Source organism: Aythya fuligula, chromosome Z, assembly GCF_009819795.1.
Source record: "Aythya fuligula isolate bAytFul2 chromosome Z, bAytFul2.pri, whole genome shotgun sequence".
Classification (NCBI taxonomy): domain Eukaryota; kingdom Metazoa; phylum Chordata; class Aves; order Anseriformes; family Anatidae; genus Aythya; species Aythya fuligula.
Genome location: NC_045593.1, coordinates 69,204,315 through 69,231,198, shown reverse-complemented (window position 1 = coordinate 69,231,198; position 26,884 = coordinate 69,204,315). Strand labels below are relative to the sequence as shown.

At 42.6% G+C, this 26,884-nt stretch overlaps 1 protein-coding gene across 3 annotated transcripts in view; it reads right to left on the bottom strand.

Annotated features, from left to right (window-relative positions):
- The window catches only part of DGKQ (diacylglycerol kinase theta), an 89,613-nt gene that overhangs the window by 60,760 nt on the left and 1,969 nt on the right, over nucleotides 1-26,884 (bottom strand). For 2 of the 3 annotated variants that reach the window (XM_032206438.1, XM_032206439.1), the window contains exon 2: nucleotides 6,594-6,673. In XM_032206438.1, the coding sequence (XP_032062329.1) occupies nucleotides 6,594-6,673 (80 nt within the window). Of the gene's footprint in view, nucleotides 1-6,593; nucleotides 6,674-24,003; nucleotides 24,023-26,884 lie in introns of those variants that run through there. The other variant, XM_032206442.1, reaches the window with a different exon arrangement.

Sequence of the window (26,884 nt, the reverse complement as noted above, 5' to 3'; positions counted from 1 at the left end):
CATAGTTAGAGACACTTTCTTTTCCTCCTAGATCCGTGAGTAAACAGTCCTCCGAGGTTATTGAGAAGGGTATGAAAATTTTCCTTGTAGATTAGGGTTTTCTTATGAACCACCAGTGGCAAATCTGACACGTACTGGCCACACAAAATTGGAGGACCTAAAATGTCCCTTTTGGTTATAAAATTCTAGTTCCCACCCACATTTCTGCCTTTGAAAGCATAGGCACAGTTACACTAAACAATCCTGTACTTTGAGTATGTTCAATGAAATAAGCAAGATAAAGTTTTTCCAGATGTAACATGAGGGGAAAAGAAGACTGCTCGAAGTTTAATCAATAGATTTATCAAGAGAGACTTTCTTTAGCTCTGGAGTGCTCAGTAACCTGCTTTGGACACCCAGCATGGACTTGCAATCCCTTCAACAACTGCTGTTTGAAATACAGAGACCTTTTCTCTCCCTGGCCTTGAGTCTGGCTATTTTATCTTCGAACTGGCATAGAAATGCAGGCTTTTCATTATTGTCATAGTGTTTAATAAGCAAGAGAAGTTCTGCTGAAGAAAAAGGACACTCCATAGATCAAAGCAGAGTTTTGTGTAAAGCAGTGATTAATCTGGAAAGACTGCAGAATAGGACTTTGACTGGAGACAAACTTATCCATGGTCTGACCATACTTATCTAGAAGACTCAAGGGAAAGAGACAAAGTCTAAATCCTGCAGTTATTCAAACCCTGGTGACAATCTTCTAAAGACTCAAGTCAGTGCCAAAGATAAAAGAACAACATACTGATTGAAACACTGGATGTGGAAAAAATAAATAAATAAAAATAAATCAATTCCTTCAATTTCTTACTTTTGGGAACAAGGGAAAGCAGCTTTGTTTATTACAAGCAGTCCTTCTAACTTGCTTTAGAAATTACAGGTACAAAACTGCTGCAGAGCCTGGTGGGAAATGGGATGGGAGTAACATGGAAGAGAAAATGGAAAAGAGCAAGTACAACATAACGAGCTCATCAATCACAGGCTATTTTTCCGAGCAATTTACCACATTTCTTTTGTTGTTGAACGAGTTCCAAGCACCCAATGTATAAACAAATCAAAACTCTTAGACTTGGAAAGCCAGCGAATCAACATGTCAGAATATGAAATGTTATCTATTATTCTTTAATTTATATCCACCTGTATAAGTACAGCAAGCTACAGACACACAAGGGGGCTTAAAGAGAGAAAGTTAATAATTGATGAGAGTTAAAAACTTCTTTTCCAATTCAATTCCTTGAATTACTTTATGCAAACCACAAAAATTGATTCCCAGAGAAAGATACAGAAAATTTCTGCTAGTAATACCATTAAATGACATTTAGTATCGATCAGAAGTCCATCAACAGAAAGTATAATGTTAACACTCTGGCATAAGCTCCAGAATGACCTTGTACTGATGTACAAGATGTTCCTAGTCTCCATTTTGTTTCCTGCCATCTGTTAAGAAATCCAAAGCATTAGTGTTACACATTTCTATAAAAGCTCATTTCAGCTTTTTCCAAATCTAAAGCTTACAGATTCTAACCCCCTTCAGTGCAATCTGTGTGAGTGCTTAGCACAAGACCATGCAATCACATCACACAGAAAGAACAGCAACAAATGCATCATCAGCAACAAATTACTCCAAACTTTGGAAGAAAAACACGGGAAATAACTTTAAAAATTGTTCCTCATTCTGAAATGCCGCGGAGTGTCAAGCACACGGTGAACAGCAGATCATCAGTTTAATGTGTTTTTCCACTGAAGTGCAATCACAATGTACAGAGCAGCCCAGCTGCCACCCGAACCATCTCACAGACCTGCCTCAGGTCAGGTCAAGTACTACTTGTCTGCAATCTTCCAGATACCTCAGTAGGGGAAGAACACAAATGCCTATTCTTTACCCAGCTGCAGATGCTATTCCACCAGCTGAGGCAAAAAGATTTTAGCCTGAATCTTGAAAAAAAATGCCCCCCAGCTAGTCACAGATCTTTCATGGACAGATCTTTCATTTGCTTGAAGCCTCTCCGCTTCATTAATGAAAGGTCTTTATTTCTGCAACACAAGTACTCTGCATTTTGCACTGTATTTCTTCTTTTTCCTTTTATGGACAAAGCCAGTCAATTGCTCTTTGTGTCCAAACTGAAGATCTTCCTTTGTGCACCCCATGTATCAGTCGGTGTTACAAAGGAACTTTAAGTACACACTCCACTTGCAAGGTTTGAAATCGGGTGTGAATGCAAAGAGAAGCAGTATCATAGGACAGCAGAGGAAAGAAATTTCAATATTCAGAATTAGTTATCAAAATGTTAATTGGTGCTAATGCAAGGAAAGAATGCACACATCAATTGCCTTCTGAAACAGTGCAGCTGGGGGCCAAGTGTTGAAATTTAGGGACAGACCTACCTGCTAAGATCAGATCAGCCTGAGTCCAGCAATTTCTATGACAGGCACCCTGTTAAAAAGCCCACATACCACTATAGCGAAGCCTATAGCCAAATAAAAGGGGAAGAAGAAAGAGAACAAGAACTTTCCCCCAAAATGGTTTTCATAATGCATGAAAGAGGAAAAACATTAAGCACACATTTTTTTGCTTTCAAATTCATGTTACACATCTAACTCCTGGCTTCCTCCCCAGAAAAGCACTTACATACAAGAGGGACAGGACAAAAAGTCCCTTGACAGATGCACATGAAATATACAATAATTTTAAGATGAGACTTAACAGTAGTAAGGCAACCAGCTTATTTACAAACACTGCATTTCAGCAGGTCTTCTACAGCTCTCTGGTAATGAGAAGCAGTAGAAGAAGCTCACCGAGAATTCACTGAAGCATTTTTCCCCGCGTAAAAGACATAACACCTGCAACTAGTATATAGGAATGACTCTCCAAAATTGTGTTCTGATTTTTTTTTCTCTTCTGCTCTCTTGAAGCAATCACAGAAAAATCCATCTGACAGCTGAATGAGACTGCGAGAATTTATAATTCCAAGGCAAGTGAAGCGGTAACCAAGCTTTGATGATCTCCATCTCCCATTTTGTCAGGGCTTCCCACTGCTTCTTGGGTAGGGAGAAAGAGGTAAGGAGGGAAAAGAAACAGGAGAGAGGTTGTGTCCCAGTGCAGTCGCCTTTCAGCTGCAGAAGAATTAGGTGCTGCTGTTGCACGTCTACTAACTGCCCAAATCAGAATAGATTATCAGAAGTGTTGGCGTATTTACCCTAACCTGCGTGACCTTTCCTCTCTGCTACTTTCAATTTTTCTGTCAGATCATGAGAAATACAGGAACTGACCCACACAGCCAACTGCACACATGTGAACGCAGCACCCAGACAGAGAGGCTCAGGTCAGCAAACAGGAGCAACAATGCCTGCTGCTCCCAGCAGAGACCTCTGTGAGCTCCACAACCTCATTCAGTATCACAACCTCTAAAAGCAGCAGCTATCCAAGCTCAGAACCACAAAGCCACATTTTATTTTTAGCATAAAAACCTTCACAAGAAGCTGATGGCCTCAACCAGCATGTTTCCACTCCAGACAACCTGGCTTTAAGAACAAAGGCACTTAGTGACATTTTGCAAACAGTTTATCAACCCTTCTTGAAGTGGAAACGTTTAGAAAACATTACAGCAATGCCCAACACAAAAACAAATTGAGGAAAAACAAGTATCGTAAATGTCCAACTTCACTAAAACTACTTGTATTATACTCTCGTTTATATTTAGTGTTCAAAGTACAGCTATATACAACCACCCCTCACTTACATGGCAAATTTAAGAGGCAAAAATTTGTGACTCATTGTTACCTAACAAAGGAAAAGAAAACCTTGCATTTCACATGCAGTCAAACAGATTTTGTTTTCATTGTTATTTTGTCTTTTGTTTGGACTTTTTTTTTTTAAACACATGCCTCAGAGTAGGCAAATACCTATGGGAATGTAGGGAGGAGTGTGTTTAAACTTAGACAAGTTGCAGAGACCTCAGCAGTGGAACAAATCTTGCAAACCATAAAAAAACAGGCTTGCTCAGAAGACCAATCTGTGAAGTTTCATTTCAAAACATCATGACCTGGATCCAGTCTGGAACACCGAGTGCAGGTGAGAATGATTAGTAATAGTGCAGGAAAACTCCTTAGGGCAGCCTAAAGAGCAAATTCATTAAGAATTATCTGAGACTGGATGTAGCCATGGCATGCTTGCAACTCTGTGGGCCTTTACTTGACCCTAGGAAGGAAACCCTACTCTCAGGAATGAAAGTTTCCATGAAATGTCTGCTGAAAAATGATTCTCTGATAGTTTGGCTTAGTACTCAATGACATACAGTCTGATGAGCTTTAGCGATTGCCCTCTTCTCTAGATGAAATCCAGGGGATTAAAAAAAAATAAAAAAATCTGATTTCTGTAACACACTGAATATTAACATGCTAGAAGGAAGTATCAGAAAAAAATCCTACCTGTGATCCCTCCTACACTGGACCTTTTAATAAAAAGATACATTCAAGTTATCTGAAAGCACCCAGAGATTAAGAAAATAAACTCTCCACACATTCTATAAATGACCATCATTCACTTTTTGCTCTGTTTTGTTTTTGAAGCAAGTGCCAAATTCAACATTTACTTCGACAGAACTTGCATGCAAAACAACATCTCCCATATGTCAGACTTCACTTCCACAGAAGACCAGGATTAATGCAACCTGGATGACTATGTCAAGGATGACAAGCCTGTCTAGAAAGAATAGCACAATGCTGTATTTTTGAAACATAATCATTACAACTTAACATGGATAAGGCAGACGACTTCACAGCTAAATTTGGCAACGCTGAACAGCAAACAGTCTTGAGAGCAGACAACAGCACTCCTAAGTTCCACTGCACAGTAAGATTACTCAGATTTGATGTGTAAACGAAGAACAATTAGATCAAATGTATGTGTTGGGGCAAGTAGGGAACAGGAACTGGCAAGGGAACAAAACAAACCCCTGAACTGATGCCCATGACTGGTGAAAGTAGGACCATTAATGTATTTCAGTGCATGATGTTCAACATGCAAAAGCAAAGCAACAAGTACTATTTTGGACAATAAATTATATGTAGAGCAAATTTACAAAAGAAGAAGTCAAGAATGTTCAGAAGTTTGGCTCTGAACTTAATGAATACTTCTAAATTAGATGTGTACTATGCCCCTAAAGATCCCTCTGCTGTGTGACTCATCATTCCTTTTCCCATGCCACAACTGACTGCCAGCATACTGGAACAGTAAAGATGCTAATTCTTAGTAATAACATTTCTCACCACCTACATGTCCCTTCACTGGGGTTGGAAGAATAATAGCAATATTTCTTATTCTTTCACTGGCGACATTCTGTGCATCAGCCAACTTTTTCCCAATCTAAATTACACCTCCCAAGATGAAAGTACGTGGGGAAGATGAAGTATGTAGCAAAGGCTGAACAGCAGCAGCATCTAGACAAAGCACATCAAATAAAAACGAGTGGGTAATGTCTCTGTCTGCTTCCTGTAACTCTAGTTACGTGCTGTTTTAGACCTTCTCCTGCCATCCCCTACATAGGCTTCCACGACTTAAAGGAACCCGTAAAGCTTTTTTGAATGCAAAAAAGCCCCCCTTGCAGGTTCCCAGATCTATACAGTGAGTATCTCATAAACATGGTTTTAGTCAGTGAGGTCTGTAAGGCTCACCATTTTCTCATTTTGATTTTACAGCAGTCTCATTTGACTTTTGCATAATGCTCTGTACGGTATTTGTAGTGTCTTCCTACTTATCTAGAAAGCTTCTCACCCCTTTTTTCCCTCCAGGTGGATAACACACAGTTTTCTCCTCAATTTAGCTTCTTAATACCATAGTTGCAACACATTATCATCTTCAAAATCAATCCCTCTCTTTCACCTAAAGTCATGGGGCAGAAAAGGTCACAGGGCATCTGAAGAGAGTATACTTTATTAATAACCAAAATACATACATTTGAACTCTTACCATCAGTTGGAAGCCCTGTCTTTAGATTTTATTTTATTTTTTTATTTTTTTTACTTATTTTTTTAAGTCCTATGCTTTTAATGCAACACCTTTATTCTCTGGACACAATAAGCAAGCAAATTCTCAAGAGCAGTAATCAATAGAAGCCAAACACAGCCCCTTCACTAGTCAGAAAAGCTTTAGCATTTTTCCAGTAAGGTGTAATTACTGCTGAAAAAAATGGTGGTAGTCAGAGTTCTTCAAGTATGATACATGGTATAGTTTCCTGAGAGCACTGATTTCAATCAGTCACCCCATTCCATTACTGTGAGACTTCCAGGTAATGACACAATTAAAAATGTCTAGTAATATATAAAGAATGCAAATAACCACTCTTTGAAGACAGACTGTCTACAGCTGCCCATATCAGGGACGTTTCAAAGGAAATGTATATTTTTTTCTCTGAGCAGCCATAAAAGTTTAAGTGATGACTAACACGATTGATTTAAGCATTTTAATATTAACAAGCTGTACTACACCGTATTATCTAGCGATAAATCTGTGCCGTTGTGCCATGAAGGAGACATGACAGCGTGTGCTTACTCACCCTTACAAGGCTGGGAGCAATACATGAACAAGGTATCTTGACATTCTTGAGGCACTTTTCATGAGACATGAAGTTGCAAACTGTGGAAATCAAACAAAGAACTGTAAGCAAGTCTTTCACAAAGAAGGGACATTTTGGTGGAAAAAAAAAAAAGAAAGAAGAAAACAACAACAAAAAATAATCACATTGAGTGAAATACGGTTGGGAAAACATCTTCTTAATCACATTTGCTCTCCACTAGATGTGGTATCTACACGACTGTTATATGTCTCCAGCCAGTTTTGTTACCAAGATGTTGGTGATAGAAAATAAAGGAGGAGAGCTTATCTGAATGCATTGCAGGCCAGCAGCAAGTCATTCCCCCCTAGACTCACTCTCTCTAAGTGCCAAAATGAGCTCTTAATTTTTCAGAAGAGATTTTAAGCAGCCTGTGGTCCAAAAGATCTCTTTGATGTTGCCAGAGTAGATGGACGTGTTTAAAAGGGATTTTTTCTAAAAGCTAGTGCATGTGACAGGAATAAATAGGAAGACAGCATTCACACTCACCGAGCGTAATGGATGAAGAGACAAAACTAAAAGCAGTTACATGCAGCTTTGAAAGTTGAGAGCAATTAATTATTTTATTTATGTATTTATTTATTTATTACTGTGTCAGTATCAGGTTTAGGATTTCACCCAAGCTTTATTAAATGCATTTTGACCAAGACAGTGTTTGATGACTCGTTTTTCATGGGGATGCTATTTTCCACAGCTCCGTGCCGTGGGTTTACAGGTTTAGTTTGCACACAGGGAACAAGGGATTCTTTATCTCTTTCCCACCACCTCGCACCAACGAACTAATACGCCATGCAGGTATGGCTTTAGAGTCATCCACCTTTCAGAATTACTCTCTTCCAGGTCAAGCACGAAGCCTTAAGCGTACAAGCTCTGGCCTCAGTCCCTCATGTGGAAGCACCTTTCCAGAGCTTCTGGCAGAAGATCCCTCACGAGTTGCAGTGATCTTGGTACACATGAAGTTTTTGCACGTCCCTGGTTTTCAGAAGCATGCTGCACGCTTCCTAAGCTTCATGAGCAACTGCAGAAAACCCACATCAAGCTTCCCATCTGCAGCCCATGTGCAGGACTCACGTTGCTGTTACTGGTAGCATGTGCTCATGCCATCACAGGCAGACCATTTTCTTCTCCTCCCCCTTCTCCAGCTCATTTACTTGTGATTTCACAACACCACCTTCTCCCGTGTCAACACAACAATTTAAATGCAGGCCCACTCCTTTCTGTGTCTTACTGTCAGCCCACAGAAAGCAACCTTTCCTTTCGGTGGCATGGAAAGGAAGATGACCCCACTCATATAAGCGCTCCTTTTAATATGTGTGGTAGGCTGACATTTGCTTTTCATCTGTCTGGAAGTCATGGAGGAAAAAAAAAACCACTGCAAGTCATTGCTGTGCTATTCGCCATCCATGGCTGAACACAGAGTGACCACTACGGAAATGAAATGCAAAGCAGGAACAGAGCAGATTGAGGCCTTCTGTTTGGTGCTATCAGGTGTTACATCTACCTCTATGGCTGATAATATTCCTGACTCCATGGGGCAGATAAGCAGCAGGAACAGCCAACGAAGGGGTGATAAAGGAGATTCTCAGAGCTGAAAATGCAGACACCCAACGTATGTAAATGTCACGTGAAGGAGCATACAGCACATCAGCACAGATGAAACCGAGGAGAATCTAGTAATTGTAGATGCATCTCCTGCTCCAAAAAAGCAGGACAGACCCAGAATGGTGAATTCTTATGAATTCACTTAGATTGGATGTAGATGTAGGCTGTAGACATGGACGTAGACAGGTGAAACCGAGTCTCCCCTCAGGTCTCCACAACATTTCCACTCAGGCTTGCAGGAAGGCAGCTGGCTGCTGTGCAGACAGGTCTGAAGAGGCTGCAGGAAAAAAGCTAGCTGCCCACTTCCCACCAGTCTGGGTTTTACCACGCACGCTACCACCAGAAAACATTTGCCCCAACCACTCGTTTAGGAAGCCTCTTCACTATTTTGCGGGTGGTCCCTGAAGTTTAAGCTGAACCTGTCTAGCTGCAGGGGGCTGGCAGGAGCAAGCTGACAGAGGTTGTTAGGTCCCCAGCCTGCAAAAGGTGACAACATGAAGCTTCAGACACCTACAGGCTGCTCTCAAGAGCTTCACATAGGGGTGAGAGAGAGTCAAGGAGGAAACTTCAGTGACTAAAGAAATTAATTAAAATGGCAGCTTTCTCCTGCATTTTCCTAGTTCTCAACTAGTCAGACCACAAAGGGAAGAACAGAGCAACGCAATGTAGATGGCTCCCACAAACGTTTTGATCTGGAAGAAGCAGCAGACAACATAAGTCTGCAAGACCAGGTGGCTACTGCCTAAATTTTAAGTGTGCTCAATAACAAGTCAACCAACCCCTACAGAAACACCTCGGGGAATTCACAGAAGAATGCTCTAAATCAGCCAACAGAAGTGGGCCTTCTCTCTCCCCTGGGCATGGACCTTGAGATGTTCTCCATTTACGCAGCCAACCCAAGTCACTGCATAAAGGCAGCACCTCATGATTCAGCTGAAGAAACATGTACTAAAGAAGAATGCAAGGCAGCAACTTTGGGAAAGCCAGAAGTTGTCACAGATAGAGACAACATTCAAAGTACTGAATTTCCTAGAATTTTCATGGAAAAGTTGGGAGCATTTGCACAGCATCAAATTAAGAAGTGTTAGCAGACAAACGCAGGAGGTAGCAGTGCTCAAGAGGAGATTCTAACGTTCTTCATGAAAGGTTTCCACGAGTTTTTCAGGAGGTTCATGCCTCCACTGCTCGTCACGTGCATTGAGTCCAGCAGAGAGGACACCCCTAGCTAAGTGTCGTTTCCCTGTCCCACAGGGGCCAACACAAGCACATTTAGCACTTGTAGCTCTAAAAGTAGAGCTACCAAATTGCTCTCCAAGGAGGACCAAGGAATGCCAATACAAAGACCAAAGCAGGTTTGCCCCTCTCCTCGAAGTGTGACAGACTTAACACAAGACTCACTCTGGACCTACCGACATGTGTGTTCGTAACCCAGGAGCATCCATCTCATTTCAGTGGGCACACAGTTTGAGCTTAACAAAACTGCAGTTCTTCCTCCAAACACACCCTCCAATGCTTTCCCGGAGCAGGGCCTACCTAAATATTTCCCAGATTGCCACCTGCGCTCATCCTGACATCCTCCTCTGCCTCTGGTCCATACACCCCACAATTCAGGTGCACCAGCATCACAAGCAGCAACCACGCTCTCTCCTCCTCCCAGCAATCCCCTCTTGCTGTCTGCGCGATCTGATCCTCTTCGTGCTGCAGGGAGCTCTCTCCATGCACACCCTGCATGCGCAGGAGACCTGCAGCAAGCTCCAGAAATTCACAAGAAACACCACAACATCTCTGTCGCATGGACAGCACTGGGAAAATATCATCTCCTATCGTGAAGAGACAACACGACCTCTCAGTATTGCCTGGGTGAGTTGGCAGATAGCAATTTTGTTCAGTTCTGCATGAACGCCAGAGCTCACTAGCTCGCACTGTGCTCACCTGCACAAATTGCCACTCTCAGCAAGCACCTGCCAGAGTTTCTTCTAACCTTTTAACTACAGTTAGCGATCGCTGAACGACCCAGTTGACTAAATGGCTTTTTTTGTTTGTTTGTTTGTTTTTAAAACAAACATTAGCTCAGCCACAAATGGACTAGTAACTCAGAATTGTTTTCCCAGCTATCAGTGTACATTAAGTTTTTCATTTCTGGAAAAACATAAGAGCAACACATTAAAGCACATACTCAACTCATTAATGTGAATATAAATAAAACTAAATGAAAAGCAATAATTCACTGGGGCATCTTGTTAAATTTAAGACTTGGAAGAAATCCCTGTCTCAGAGGGTTTACAGGACAGGATTGCCTGACATGTGAAAGGAGAGCACAAATGAAAACTCTCTGCATTTCTCTAAAAAAAAAACTAAAAGGCTACATAGGCATTTGTGCGTGTCACCTTCAAGCACTCCACCTTACATTCATCAGCCCCTGGCAATACGACGGTGGACTGAAATTAAATCACTCAAAACAAAGATTCCCCTGCAGTCCTCAGCAGCCACCGTCCCTTTTAAACTCTCAGCTCACTACTGCCCTTTCAGAGGGGGTGGTAGGCATCTGGAGCAGCATCCACATCCACATCTCTACCAAGGCACCACAGCCCAGATCCCACCTGCAGCCTTGTCCAAGTTCATTGCTTCCCTTTATCGCTTCTGTCTGCTGCTCAAAAGCAGGCCTGCCCTCAGTCTGGTTTTATTTCAGCATTTCACATGTGGTGAATGCCAACTTTCAGTTCCAGGCAGGTCCTTTCCATGTTCGCTAGCCGTGGCTACATCTATCTGCTGGTAAAACGTTCGGAAAAAAACAACAAATAAAAGGTTGTGGTTACAGCCAACAACTGACTCTGGCACCAGACCACCCTTTGGGTAGGCAGGGGAGCATTGCCAGCATTTCCTTGAATGTATGGAAACCGCAGGACGAAAAAAAAAAAAAAGGGTGGTTCTACTAGATTAAATTTTGTGCAGCTTTTACCCGACACCGGTTGCCTGCAAGTGTTACAGATGATAGCTCTCCAAACATACATCATCCTGAAAGGGTCATCTGTAAAAAAGATGAAGCAGTAGATGGGGAAATAGAGGTGAAATCCTCAATGAGTATCTGAAGTGCAACTTTAGAAGTACTCCTACTGCCTTGAATTGGAATACACAGCAGTTTTAGGCTTAAATTTGAATGTATTCATCTTAAAAACTGAGCACATTTAGAAATAGCTTCCTGTATTAGATGCAGGTTGTACAATTATGTTTTCCCCATCTCTAACCTTACTGCACTTCCTCTCTTTATCATAACACACCGCAACCCAGGACTCTTTCTCCTCCTTCGTGCCACAACCTTCAGCTCGTTAAGGCTTTCTATGCATCAGACAAAACTCATCCGCAATAAATTTTTTGCTTTTCCAGCTGAAGAAATCCCAGCAGCTACCAGCAGCAGCACTGCTGCCAAGCAAAGTCAGCTGACAAGAAGCAGGACCTTGATGAGAGCTTGCACCTGCCTCCAGGCTGCAAACACCACGGCGGTGGGCACCACGAATACGGGTCTGCTGCTGCTTGGGGCTGGGTGGACTCCCTGGAAAGGCAGCGTGTGTGCATCTTCCCTTCCACGCTGCCACGCACGCGGCCCTGCAGACTCACCTCTCCGAGGCATCGAGTCAAGCAGCAGTCTCTCGGCAGCACGAAGAATATGCGGTTCAGTTTCAAGCCCTCTGCTTCACAGGAAATGTTTTAAATGCAGCAGGTACTACAGAAAGAATGAGCGCTCGTGCCATTTCCTCCAAAGAGGTAATTTACTCCAGCGGGGGAAATTTTTTGATTCTTTTTCAATAATTTCAGTATTTTTCATTTTCATTAACCGCAGTAGAGAGCACTAATGTTAAGAGTGGAGCAGGCTTTCAGAGAAAGTACACCTAACACAGCCTGAAGAGCTAGGGTCACTCTCATATGCTGTAAATAAATCAGCGTGACTCCCTGAAGCTCACTGAAGCACAACAACTCGCATAAGCCAAGATTCTTTTCCTTCAAGTCAATACAGCAGATTATAAATTAGAACACGTAGCATACATCTCATTTTCATCAAGACAAAGAATGAATGAGAGGTAAATTATACCCTCAGCTACATTGTCAGGCTTCCTGTCAACGTTACTGGTGAGAAGAGATATCCATCAGTACTTCTAGCAACGTAAATATTCCTCTTAACTAGACATAATTATTACAAATCTTTGCTCTGTACATCAGCAACTTAAATAAGGCATCAACAACGCAGAGCAAGAGGGAGTACTTGAATTTGCCTGTGCTGCATCAAGCCAACACTGCAACCTACTCTCCGGCTACAGGCATTTCCTCTCCCCAAAGACAGAACTACGAGGAGTTCTTCAGAATTATGAAACGTTCGCCAGCTCCACTCTGAGAACGCTACAAATTCTGTGATTAACAGAAGAATCTTGGCATTTATCAAAACAAATCCCTGTGGGAATGTAGAGGTCTTACATGGTTTTCTCCCAAAAAAGGCACCTACTCAGGAAGGAAGAGTCGAGGACGTTCCTGAACACAAAGGATGATGGAAGCATTAGGATTTAAATCCTCTTCTCAGAGCTGCAAACTGAAACCCAGCTCATGAAGAAAGGCAGAAGAGCAGTAACAAGTCTGCCCCAGTTGGTTTCAAACATCCAGGCTATGGTTTAAACAGCGTTTTATTTCTGTAGCACATACCTACATTGCTCAAAATTGTTTTTTTGCAGAAGTATGTACTATTTTGGGCATGAACCTCAGTACGTTCCAGAGTTAACTGTAATGAAATTATGTAGGTAATACATTAATTTTTACAGAAATCCAGGCAGCAAATGGCCTCAAGAGCTCAGCTAATCTTGCATTCCTGACAGGCATCAGCCAAACATGCTCCAGAAATCCACCCAGGAGAGACAATCCACAGCCTCACCCTGTATCCTTCCAAGCCCTTGCTGTTAGGAGCCCAGTGCTTGATGTGCAAAAGCTGAATCTCCCTCATTAAAAGGTATGTCTAGCATTTCTTGCCCTGTTTGCTACAACCATGAAGACCCATGTATCTTCCTTTCTCTTTGCAACTGTTTTTACAGCTAGCTAGGACAGCAAGGCAAGGTGGTGGTGGTTATTTCAACCTTCAAAGGGGCTTATTTTGGGCATGTACTGACAGTGGAACAGAAAGCAGAGCAGAAAACACAAAGTGGCAAATCTTATCTTGTCTTTCAGGTGGTTATTTCTTACCTCTCCCCTCCCAGAAGAAAAAAGACAGTGCTCAGCAAGTTGAAAAACATCTCTGTTATTAAGAACACTTGCTATCACTGCTAGAATTCAAGAAAGAAAGAAAAAAAAAAAAGACAGCAAGTGTTTATTCAGTTCAGCCACTTTCCCCAACTTGACCCTAAAACACAGAAGGGCCCCCTGGACTTCTGGCGGATCACTAAACCAAACTATTTCAACTCAGGACCTGGAAAGGTTTCCAAAACAACACTTCTATTTGTCAGCATTTGTAAGATGGTGTAGCTTTTGCTCCAGCCCTGCAGGGCTCCACGTCTCAGCACAGTAGCAGTGGTTTCTGAAGAGGCTGTTTGGAGCAGCTGGGGAAGAAAGACGGGTCCAGAGTAGCCGAAAATGGAAGTCAGCTTGTTCAGATCAGTTCAATAAAAATACACAGGCACACAATGGCAAGGATGTTCTGCGCAGAAGGTGTTGCTGCTGCTGTGTACTTGAAGGCTGGGAGGAGGAAGTGCAACTGCCTGTAGATGGACGGAGCACAAACAAACAAGGAATCTAGCAACGCCGTGGAGCAAACCAGAGCTTCAAAGCTGTTGTGCAAGCCAACTCAAACAGTCTCTACTTTCCAAACAATGAATCAGTGGGACTTAAAGGGCATGTGAGCACCAAGACAACTCAGGCCAAGTCACCCTAACACAATCAAAACAGTTTTATTTTGGTCAGAATTGGGAAGGTTATTTCCTCCTCCCCTCCTGCTCTTCCAGAGCATGCTCATGATGTGACACAGGCCAAAACACAAGCTAAGCTTCCCGCGTCTCTGCCATGTAGGGGCCTTTTCGCTCACCCCTGCAGTTGTCCTTGGTCCTGCGAGCAGGCTGTTTTGCTCAGCAGGACTGCCTTTGTGTTCACTGAAGAGATCCATTGATAATTAGAAGACAATAGCTTTGAGGAAATGCCCAGAGGCTAAGCACTCACAGATTGGAGAAAAATACATTTTTTAAAATCTCTCTTTTTTTTTAAAATGAATATAAATCACATCGTTATCAGGTAGATTATACAAACAGCAGCACTCAAGCTAATGGATGAGAGGGACTTTTCATCAGTAACTTGAAAGCACTGTTCTCTTTTCACAGGAAGCTTGCAGGACTAAATTTTACATTTGCTACACAGCTTTGAGCTCCTTTTCCATTGTAACAGCTTGCCAACACAGACACATTTAGCTTTTGTGTTTAGGACTGTGACCACAGGGCAGTCTGAATACTGTGACTATTCACTGAGAGGAATGCTGGACGCAGCCATGCTCCTTGCCAGCTTGTTTCCCAATTCAGCAGAAACACGCGAAGACCTGTGTGCGATATTGGTGTGCTCTCTCAGGCAAGGCATAACCTAGGATAAGTTTAGAAGTCTGTTGTGCAATGCTTGCTAAATGTCACCAGAGAAGCTGTCACCAGAAGCTGTGGCCGGCCCAGGACGCCTCACACAATGGCAGGGCAGGGATGGAAAAATCTCTGAAAGCTTTAAGAAGTCAGGCGTTAAAACACCTTCCTCTCTCACTGCAGTGTCTTACAGTTCATTTTTACCACGTTGTGGATTCCATTTCTCTGCAAATCCACTGAGATTTGGAAACCTGTTGAGATTTTCTCATCATTTACTGAGCGTCTTACTGATCAGTCATACATGCCAGGTCCTTTCTGGGACTCTCGTCTTACTCACTAACCATCCATGCTTATCCCTGCTTTAAAAAGAGCTACAAGGATATGCTCCATCTGACCATAACGCAGTTTCCCCCTGCACAGTGGGGATAGCGTGGTATTTTACGCTTCCAAAACTGCCTGCATGACAGCAAGCTCTATATATAGGTACAGATACCCAAAAGAAATGTTTTCAAAACATCTGAGCTCTGTAATTTCAAGGCAGCGCACTCGAATCCCTATTCATTTGTATTTCAGATGTCACTGTTAGGAAACAACATAGAAACCAGTCAAGTGAAAACAAGACAAGCCACTGAATAACGAGGCAGAGTCAAATGAATTCAGTGATATACTTGGACTGTCAATCATGAAAGCACTGATTTGGTTACGTAGGCCTGATTGACTTGTGGCAACCTTACAGAGCCCCTGTGCTGCACCAAGGACCTCTCTCTTTCTCTCATCAGCAGGCTGCGAATAGTCCAGGGTCAACAACAAGCCTCATTTTGTTTCTCCGTCCTCCCTGGCATGGTAAGCCCTGAACTGACAAATGAACAGGTCCTCACCTGTCAGAAAAGCACCCTCACCGTCCTCCATCCCCTGTCTTCACCCAGAGCAGGCTCCCCAAACCCTGCTGTGCAGGCAAAGCCAGGGCACCTGCAGCTGCAGGGGCAACGAAGCCACCCACGCTCGGCGTTTTGCTCCACCAGGGTTTTGCACTTTGGGAGCAAGAAACAGTGGCACAAGCAGGCTGTACCACCATGGTAAAAGTGCCATTTCTACCTGGTCAAGAGGCTGTCCCCAGGTCATACCCACATCCAGCAGAAGTCCTAGACACCCTACATATAACAAGAAGAAAGTCTTCAGCCAACACGGTGAGGTCCTCTCCTTCCATGCTGTAAGATATGTCCAGTGACAATACAGTCTGGCTGAGTACAGGCCTCAATAAACAAAAAAGGTAAGTTTTGTATATACTTTACTTTCTCCTCTCAACAGAAAGCTGGGACAGACTTCCCACCTCTGAAATAATTTGGGCACAGGATTTCAAAGGCACGTGGTTTCTGCTTAGAACAAGTCCCTGGCATTACGAGATTTTTTTCTTCCTTCGACAGATGGCTAGTGCTTAACTCACATTTACACCCAGAACACATCAACACCTTCCTTTTCCTTCAGTTTTAGCCCACAGACAGGACCATGGTGTCTTGGGACAAGATGCTGGCTCACTGCTAGAAAACAAGAAATTTCCAAGAGGGCAATTTTCCAATAAGTTTTCCAGCACTGGGAGAGAACTTGGCAAATTAACCTCTAGACAGTTTCCCCAGAAGATCCTCAGAGGAGGAGGCATCCTGTTCACAACGTGGAGTTGTACAGGGAGCCTGGAGGGATGCAGTTCCTCCCCTTCCGTCCAGTGAATTCATTTTTCCACTGAAGTGGCTCTTGCATGGGAATTGACACCCGCGATGCCACACCAACAGGCCTCTGGGGTGGCTGTACCTCCCAGCCCAACAAAGAGGAACCACAGCCTCCCATTCTCAGGCTCCGAACCACGGGCATCTGCCTGTCTGAGGGACAACAATTAAGCACTCCAGTAGCTTCCATACAGGCTAGAGGATGAAGGCTGCCCATATAAACCAGATGCCAGCCAAAAATGGCACGGCTTTCCCCTCTTTGCCTTCCCAAGGTAAATACACTTTAGAGTTCACATAAACCTGCAAAGGCCTTGAGCCCAGTGCAGTGGTGTGGACACCACACTCAGCACCTAGAGCACGTCCTGGTCCTACAGATCAGCATCTGTCAGAACCCCCCCGAGGTCCTGTACCTGCAGGGAAGGAAGGGGTGTACCTCCTCATGCTCCTGGAAGGCACAGCAGGGATCTTTTGGTGACAGCCAACTCAGAATTTCAGCAAGATGCCATAGGGATAAGAAGAAAATCACACATCACCTGCCATTACGGACAACCCCCTTGAAAAGCACTTAAATAACACTCTTTTCCCTGGCTTTATCTAAAGCTGAAGCCTCTTTTGTCCTCTAGTGTACAACTGCCCACGCTATTAACTGAACTGTGGATTAAAAAAACAAGGGCTACAGCAGAGAAATGCCAGCTCTGCGGCGTCTGTAAGCAAAGAGGGAAGGCAGGGGCAGAGAAACGTGTAGCAGGTAAAAACAGGAGAGCTCAGAGGGAGACTCAGCCAGTCCCAAGGAGGACGTGCACACCAGTGTCATGAATACTAAAGACATGGTACTTAACACCCTGCAGCAGTTGTCTGCAACAGCTTCTCCAATTTACTGCTTTCAAATCCAGGCTTTACAAAGAGAAACTTTGTCAATTGTTTACCATCCTTCTCCAGCTGACTCGGGGTTACTGGGCAAAACAAAGAGCTATAGCTGGCAGTATTCAGAACAAAACAGCACAACACCAACCACAAGGTGGTCCCACCCCGGCCCTCGGTTTTAAGGAAACTCCACTAAAACTATTTGACATTCGCTCTAAGCATCCTCACAACCAAATCTTCGTCGTGCCTGGGCAACCGAGCTAAATATTGTAAGTTTCCAGCCCTCAAATACCATGCACAGTTCCCTGCATCACTCCTGCGGGTTGCCTGCCCAGCACAGCGTGCACAACTTCACACACCGCAGTGTCAATGTCACACGTCAGTAACTAGCTTCTGAAAACCCAGGTAAACAACACAGAGGTCTCCTGCACAGAAAAAACAGCCCTGTTAACACTTTTGCAAGTTTAGACACACACCAAAACATCTCCTCACACAAAGGAGAAACAACAAAATCACATCTTTGGGTTTAAAAAAAAAAGAATTTGAGTTAAATCAGCGGGGCAAACTGTAACAGAATTTAAGGCACAGTAGGACTTCATATGCCATGATGGTATTTTGTCAGAAAACGATGGTGTTGAAACAATTGCCTGGAATCCCTCACAAAGCGTCAAGATTTGGTGATGCTCTGAATGTTACAGTATGGGGAAAGGTCTTAATGCAGTCCTGAGACCACAGGGTGCATCACTGGGGGTACGGAGGTACAGTGCACGCATATCGCACGCACACAGAGACCAAATCAATTTGCTCAGCGCCCTGAAGGAAAGAAAGCAAAATTTCCCTCCAAAACACACCTAAGTCTTCGAATGCATTAAGGAAAGAACAGCAGCATTTCATATAAAACAAGAAGTTCCTCCACTCAATGACACAACCAGCATGCCGGAGGGCTGGATTCCCTAGTAGGTGCAGCTCTTTTCACTGCCCCTTTCAGAAAGTGAATACAGAACATGAAAATGCAGTTAAAAAAAAAAAAAAAATTTGAAGAGACTAGAATAAAAAACACAGTTATTCTTAACTACAATAGCACCCACCTACCTCCACTGAAGTTATAATTTTAAAAGAAACACCACGTACAGCTTAAATGTCGGCCAAATTATTAGTATTTTTTAACCCAAGGTAAGTGCTCTTGCTCTTTTAACACGGTAATTTCAACATTATTTAGCACATCTCAACACTTCACATCACCATGAAACACAACAAAACAAGGGAGGAAAGAAAAAGAGCAGTTGCCATGGTAACCCCTACCTCTCATTCCTGTAGTGCTCTGTTTCCAAAGTGCAGCACAGACAGAAGTGTACAAAACTACAGGACTCAAGTGAAAAACGGAGCTAGAAACATGAATTTAAAAATAAATAAATCCAAAGAAACAAGCTCCTGGGCCAGCTGGATAAGTACACTCAATGCTTTCTTTAGCTTGTTTGTTACAAGGGTATTGACATGATCCGGAAACTAAAGGTAAATGATTCATACAAGGCAGACCAGAGGAAAAAATAAAACACACTATTTAAAGAAAGGCTCCCAAATCGAACTTGTTAATCTTTGTGCCACTTTTTGGAATCACCGTTCCTATCTTACTACAAATTTCAAATATTTTAAAAAGATTCCTGTCAAGAAAGAGTGGTGATTTCAATTCTACCACACTGGCTTGAGTCACTGATGAGACTGAGGCCTATACTTATCTTGAATTTAAGGAACGGTCTCTCCTTCACATGAATAAGTTCATATATAATTCATAGAAGCTGAACATTAACATCTAACTGGAGAACAGAAGCCTGCAATGTCAAAATGTTATATACAACACCTACAACTACACCAGATCTTTCAACATGCAATAGCTCAGTTCTCGAACCAATAAAATTCATAGTCTACCCCTGGGGTACTGAATTAGTGTGATATATCTCCATTATCCTTCCAGACTCAGGGGAAGGAAGAGGAGGAGGACTTACTTTTAAGATAATCTACTTGCTCCTACTGAAGAATAATGCTTGAATGAAAAATACAGTGGTTTCAAGAAACCTCAAGGCACTTGCCAAAAAAGGAGCTATCTTGGATAGAAGAAAATATAGGAGGGATAGAATAAAGGAGGTCTGAACCAGCATAGACATGAGGATACTTAACTGTCTTGAAGAGCATTTTTAACATTACAGTATTTTTACCTGCTACTTCAGCCTATTTCTGACCAAGGATTTGGCTGGGGAGGTCTGATGGACACAGCTTCTACTGGGAAAATGAGGCAGTGATTAACTTACTTTCATCATCATTAAAAGAGAAACTACAGTTAAAGCAGTCAATGGCACAGAAACCAAAGCAAGAATTGCTTCACTTGGTATTGTTCACACAGGAAAGCCATCTTCACACAAGAGAAAAAACACAACAACAAAAGGAAACCATAAGAGGAGTAGATGCTGTGTTTCAATTCAAAAGCTCTTTTCTCAAAACTTACAGCTCTTAGGACTTATATTACAATGAAAGCCTGTCTCCTCCCTGCAATGGCACAAACAGCATATTCCCTCCCTGTGCCTCCCACAGGGTATCCAATATTTCACTTTTCTGGAAGGTTGTGCCTCTCTTCCTCCGCTAACTTTGGGTCATCCACTTGGTTTCTCAATCAGCATCTGCTATTGGCACAGTTAAGTCCCCACGATCCAGGTGTCAAACATAACTGTGAGTGCCATTTCCTCAAGCTGTAACTCCATCCCCTTCTGTGATAAAGTGTCGTAATTACTTTCTGAAGGGCTGTTGTTGACACCAATGACAGATCCTCAGGAGTGGGTGGAGATGTGCTGCACACAACTCATGCATTTAGGCCAGCAACAACGATCCCAGTATGGTACTACAGCACCAGTACCTGCAATGGCCTCTGTTGCCTCCCAGAATTTCTGCATCAGCTTGCAGAAGCATCTAGAGAGCATTAAATTCCCTAAATATTTGTGAATATCCACGAAGCCTGAAAAGGAACCCCGTTCCTTTCCTCCACATCAACACTGTTTTCAGAAGTGGATAACATGAACAAGCTGTTTTTCTTAGGTCGTGCTACTCAACTCACACCTTTGCTTCACATTTGAAGGCTATTTTTGTAGCAGATACAGTCCAGGAATGCTAACTCTAAGCACTTTCCCCTGCAAATTTGTTTTTGTAATGATTTACACTTTGGCATCTTAAGTAAGCTCTGAAGAAAATCTGTCATCTCACAAGAGGTATTTTCGATCCTGAAAGAAAGAAGACCAACAGTCTCAGAGAGGGCTAGAATCAGAGAGACATAAAATGGTTTGGGTTGGAAGGGACCTTATAGACTGTCCAGTTCCAATCCCCCTGCCACAGGCAGGCATGCCACCCACTACATCAGGTTGCCCAGGGCCTCATCCAACCTGGTCAGGGACACCTCCAGGGATGGGGCATTCTCTAGGCAACCTGGTCCACTCCCTCACCACCCTGTTAAATAATTTCTTCCTAATACCTAATCTAAACCTACTACCTCTCAGCTTAAAGCCATCACTCCTTGCCCTATCACTGCACCCCGTGACACAGAGTCCCCCTCCAGCTTTCCTGTAGGCCCCTTTAGGTACTGCCAGGCCACTGCAGGGCCTCCCCAGAGCCTTCTCTTTTCCAGGCTGAACAACCCCATCTCCTTCAGCCTGTCTCCACAGGAGAGGTGCTCCAGCCCTCTGACCATTCCCATGGCCCTCCTCTGGACTCATTCTAACACTTCCATGTCCTTTTTGTGCTGGGGGCCCCAGCACTGAGCACAGCACTCCAGGTGGGGTCTCACAAGGGCAGAGCAGAGGGCAAAAATCCCCTCCCTTACCCTGTTGGCCACGCTGTTTCTGGTGCAGCCCAAGATGTGGTTGGCTTTCTGGGCTGCAAGCACGAGTTGTTGGCTCGTGTCTAGCTTCTCAACAACCAGCACCCCCAAGTCTTTCTCCTCAGGGCTCTCAGTCATTTCCGCCCAGCCTGTATTTGTGTTTGGGATTGCCCTGGCCCAGATGCAGGACCTTGAACATCACCTTGTTGAACCTCATGAGGTTCACACAGGCCCACCTCTCAGGCCTGTCCAGGTCCTCCTGGATGGCATCCCTTCCTTCCAACGTGTCGACTGCACCACACTGCTTGTTGCCATCAGCAAACCTGCTGAGGGTGCACTCGATCCCACTGAGCCTTTCCATTCTATACCCAGACACTTCCCATATGCCCTCCTCATACGTGGAGGAATCTTAGCAATTTCCTTGTATTCTTCTGTCTTCTTCTGAAGCTCCCGAAAGATTTCAGCACTGAGGAAGTATTCTCCTTCAAAACACTTCAGGGACTGGTTAGTGGAGCACTTCCATACTCACTGCTTAACAGAGCGTACCAGTTCTTATCTCCACATGCTACGGAGAAAGTACTGCAGAAAAAGGACAGTGTCATTTCCTGAATTACATCATGACAAGCCAAGGCATTCAAACATGACACATTCTGCCAAGTCAAAAATGCAAAGAGGAACAGAGATTTTTTTGCTACCTAATCTCACACAAACTGGAAGTCCTATTTCCTTACCAGTGTAATCCAATACAACCCTACAGAACAACATGCTCCTCCTACTTTAACACCAGAAGCTCAAATCATTCAGTTTCTCCTAAGCACCTGCATTTAGCAAAGTATTCAGAATGCCTCCAGCAATCTTCTGTATGTGAAACCTCCGGGGACTGATTAAGCTGGCCAACTCAAGTCAATTTTATTTTTATCATTTTGAGTTGCTTCACATCTTAAACTACCTTGTTTTTACAAAGCAAGTGGCATGAACTTTATATCATACATGTGGTATTTAAAAAAACACCAAGCAGGTAAACAGTATCAGCATACCGTACAATCCTAATCCTGCTTCCACATACATCATTCAGACTAAATCGTTTAAATAGGAAAAAAAAAAAAAAAAAGAAAAGAAACAAAGACATACAGAAAAATACAAACATGCTCTTTTATATTTATAGTCACATATACATGGGAATATGCATACATGAAGATGTATATATGCAAACACATGCGTTCTTTCAGATTCAAGAGAATAAAAATATTTAAATTAACATAAAAAGTGAAATTAGGGGTCAATTCTACTCTAGTGAGTACCAGACTTGATGGGACTTCCACAAGTGAGGCATCAGTGGGCAACAATACAATTTAAAGGGAAGAATATTGTATGCACACCTAGAAAAAAAAAGAAAAAAGAAAAAAGAAGTATGCTTCCAGCAAATTCCCTATCACATAGTGATAATGCAAAGATTAGTTTTTGCTCTTTGCTTGGGTGTGTTTCCTCACAGCCTCCTCTCACAACTTAAAGGCACCATCAAGCAAAAAGACTGGGAAAAAAAAAAAAAAAAGAGAGAGAAAAGATCAAGAAGTGATCAAAAGACATCATTTTGTTGTTTAGCAGGGCTGTATGCTAGACACACATCCTGTTCTTTCCACACACTGCAGCTGAGTCAAAGTAAATACACGAAGGTAACTTACTCATCTGGTTTCAATAGGCGTTGCAAAAGCAGTTTCTCCAAAGGGCTTTACCCAAGCAGGCAAGGACTTTGAGCCCGCTCAGGATGGACCTGATGGGCAACAAGTGCCCCAGAAAAATGACAATTTGAAGTGATGAAACGCAGCATTAAAAACAACTCTGGGAGACAGGCAATATGACCAAAATGCAGAAGTCATCTGGGGACAACCTGAGTCAAATATAAGTCAGGAAAATGCTGCCACCTGAGAAAAAGGCTCCAAAGGCAGGAAGAGAATCAGATTTCTGATAGGACAGTAAGCAGAAAAAAAATCACAACACTGTAGATTAATTCTAAAGCGTACATAATAAAAGAGGAGAAAACAGACAAGCTAGGAGGAGCTTCCCCCAAAAGAGCTCACTGAAAACGATGCAGGAAAATTCCTTATCCTTGGACTTGGAAATCCGAATAAGAGAGAGGGGGAAGAAAGAAAAAAGACAACACTAGAAACATCTGTTACAAGCTTCCAAGAAGAGAATGAAAGCTAAAACCACTGCATGTCATCTTGCACTGGACAATAAGCAGGAGACCCTATCTCCAGACCAGCATCTGTGCTTAGGCTACTCAACGCCCTTACACATAACATGTCCCTTGTTTCAAGGAAACTGCCTGTGCAACACGGTTGCTTAGTGGGATTATTTCATGTAGGAAACCCCAGGATACTATGCCTAGTGCTACCACAGGTTATTTTAGGAAAACACTGACATAAAAGCAAAATCACTACTTAAAAAAAAAAAAAAGTGCTGATGACTAAACCCACAGGAGCACAGAGTAATCACACAGAGTGATGTGCGTCACTGGGGGAGATGTGCTACATGCCACTTTAATACAAACTCCTATGTCTAGAAACAGGGAATGCACACCACCAACACGGGAGAGAGGAAAGGGGATACCACAGTGCACTGACTCCCAGAAAGGAACCGGACCTGAGCCGAGGGGCATGCACACAAATATCTTGGAAAGCAGGAGCAGAAGAGCGCCTTTGTAGCCACGAAGTACTGACCTCACCTCCGCCTGAAACAGTCTATCCAGCTTCTTTAAGAAAATGCTGTTAAGGGACTCAAGCACAGCGCTTGGAAAGCGCTCTACAGGGAAAGCCTTAGAGTTCAATGTGCTTTGTTTATCAGAAAAAAATAACTAGTCAGGCATTCATCTCCCACATAACTGCAAGAATGAATAGAAAGCTTTTAGACCCTTTACACAGTACAGCAAGAACTATGGTCCGTGGGAAACTCACCAGAGGAAGACTGAAAAAATTTCTTGCAAGAGGAAAGGAACCAGAGGGTATAAGCCTAGAAGGTGGCTGAGGAATACCTGAACATTTAAAAAATATGTAATACTAGATGAAAGATTGCCTGGAAAGAAAACCTGCAGAGAACAAGCTGCAGCCCTCAGCTACTCCACAACATGATGGATTGATGAGCACCTTCTTTATTGCTTTTGTCATTTATCACCAAGTCAGACCAAGGCAGTGACAGAGATGATATATAAACGTGCTGTGGGAAGCCTGGTATTGGATTACTGGCTTTAACACTTTCTGCAGCAAGTTATTTCCTACCTAATTTAGTTCCTGGACTCAAATGTGGGTCTACTCCATCAACACAAAATATAGCTTCTGGCTACACGAGCTGTGCTCATCCTTGCAAAGTTCCCTATACGTTCCTTCGCATCACTGATGGTGACAATGACATTTTTTCTCTGAAGCACTGTCAGAGGGAGAAGGTGAAAAGAGAAGAAATTCTCTTCAGTGCAAAATGGTTTGTCCTCAAAATGCAGACTGGTAAATAAATGGCATCTTTCCGTCTGTCAGTCAATGCTCCCAGCTTTTTTCCCAACATGTGTTTTAACTTGACCAGAGCTGAGCTAAGTTTCTGTCTCAGGGTTTCTTTTGGAGCTTTATTTTTATTTGTTTGTTTTGGGGGTTTTGTCTTATTTTTATTTTTTGACATAGTTTGTGTTTGTTCCTCAGATGGATTTGGAGCTACATGGCTCAATGTAAGCTTTAAATGAAGCAGTCACATCTACACAGCAACACTTCAACCACAAACTCACATCACACCTTGACATCAAACACGTATTGTCGCACTGAAAGGCCTCACCACTGACATGGAACATGCAGCAGAACAAAGAAAGCTAGTACTGAAAATTAAAACTGATTGTGGGATAGAAGCGAGATTTTACTGTGGTTTTACCTCCTTGCAGCTTTTATTTTTAGTTTAAAATGCAACAAAGCAAGCCAAGCTCACTGGAAGACAGAATAATTTGTTTTTCTTTTGAACTGCAAGCATTAAGACCTTCTGGGGAATCTCATAGATCAGTCACTTTCCTCAAAACTAAGCTGAACCAAACCAGCAGGGTCAAGGATGTTCCAGCTGCCTGACCCAAGCACAGAATTAACCAGAAAGGATGAGAGTTCAAGGGGATCGCTCCTCTTCCCTGTGCTCCCTGCTGCTATTTCCACGTCTCTGAAGAGAGAAACTGCCTGTGGGTCCAAGATTTAAACTAAACCAGGATCACATGTGCATCTCCAGATCACTGCAGAGATGCTGTCTGAACACCTCCATGTTCTCCTGCACCAGCAAGACACAACATGGCTTGCCCATGTCTGGGACGTGCATATCTGAATCACAGCAGCTTCGCCTAAAAACAATCCTTTATGGCTATGTTTTTTAAGGGAGGGGTTAATGACAAACTTAATTCCAGTTCACCATTTGCACTGCATTCTGCAAAAGTTGAAGTGCTGTCAGACAGCAGCGGAACCAGCTTAGGAGAAACAGGAATTTCTGTGCCTTGGAGTAAGTTTGGAGGTTCTGCTTAGAATACAAAGCCTTAAAACATAAGCAACAAAACAGAAAAAAAAGGATGATATTTCCCTAAGTATTACTTCACTTATTGCCTTCATATCCAGACAAGCACCTTATGTGCTTGAATGACATTCTCCTAGTAGACAGGGGTACAAAAAAAATACAAAAAAGACCCTAATTGTGTCTTTCAATAAATGCTCCAGTAAAAGATATAAAAATAACCTAAAAATGACCGAATAATTCTGTTTAATTTGCCAACCAACTTGCTTATTACCTAAATCCCAAATGTTTTACCTTTGGCTAAAATAAATCAACTTAATTTCACATTAGAAGGATTTATAGCACTAGAAGAATTTGTAGCCTCCAGAACATACAGGTCATAGAATCATCCATAATTCTTCCTACACTTTTTTTTTTTTTAAATCTGATATATAAAAATAAAAAAGAAAAAGCATTGTGAAAAGAGTATTTATTGGTAGATAGATATAAATCCAAACCTTCAAATTCAGTATTTGCTAAAAAAGGCAAAACAAAACAAAACACAATTTTCTGAGTGTATGAAATTAATTCCATGGCCCATAAGAACTCAACTGTCTTTGTTTCATATGTAGACTTTACGTACTGAATAGATTTATATATTGAACTTATAGGATGCACACATACACGTACAGAAAACCAGCCACTTACACGCTTCTTCCCTGAGAAGCCTGAGGAAATTCAAAACCCACTCAAAACTGAAATGACCAGGCTTTGGAAAGCAAGACGAATACAAGAGAGTCATTGTTCTTGTTGCAATCGAAACATCACTTATTCTTTCACATACACATACTTATCAAAGGAAGTGACAGCTACAGTGTAAAGTGGCAAGAAAAATAAAGAGTCATTTAGAAAGGGTTTATGGAAAACAAATGTGAAGAAAAAAAAAAAAGGGCAAACATCTGCAGGCCTGTTTGACTGAGATTAAACTAAGTACGTGCACAAAAGCATAAGACAGTAACATCTTCAGACACAACTTAGTCTGCATGGTAAGACTACCAGCTTCCATCTAAAACATCACTTACAAAAATACCTATGCAGCTC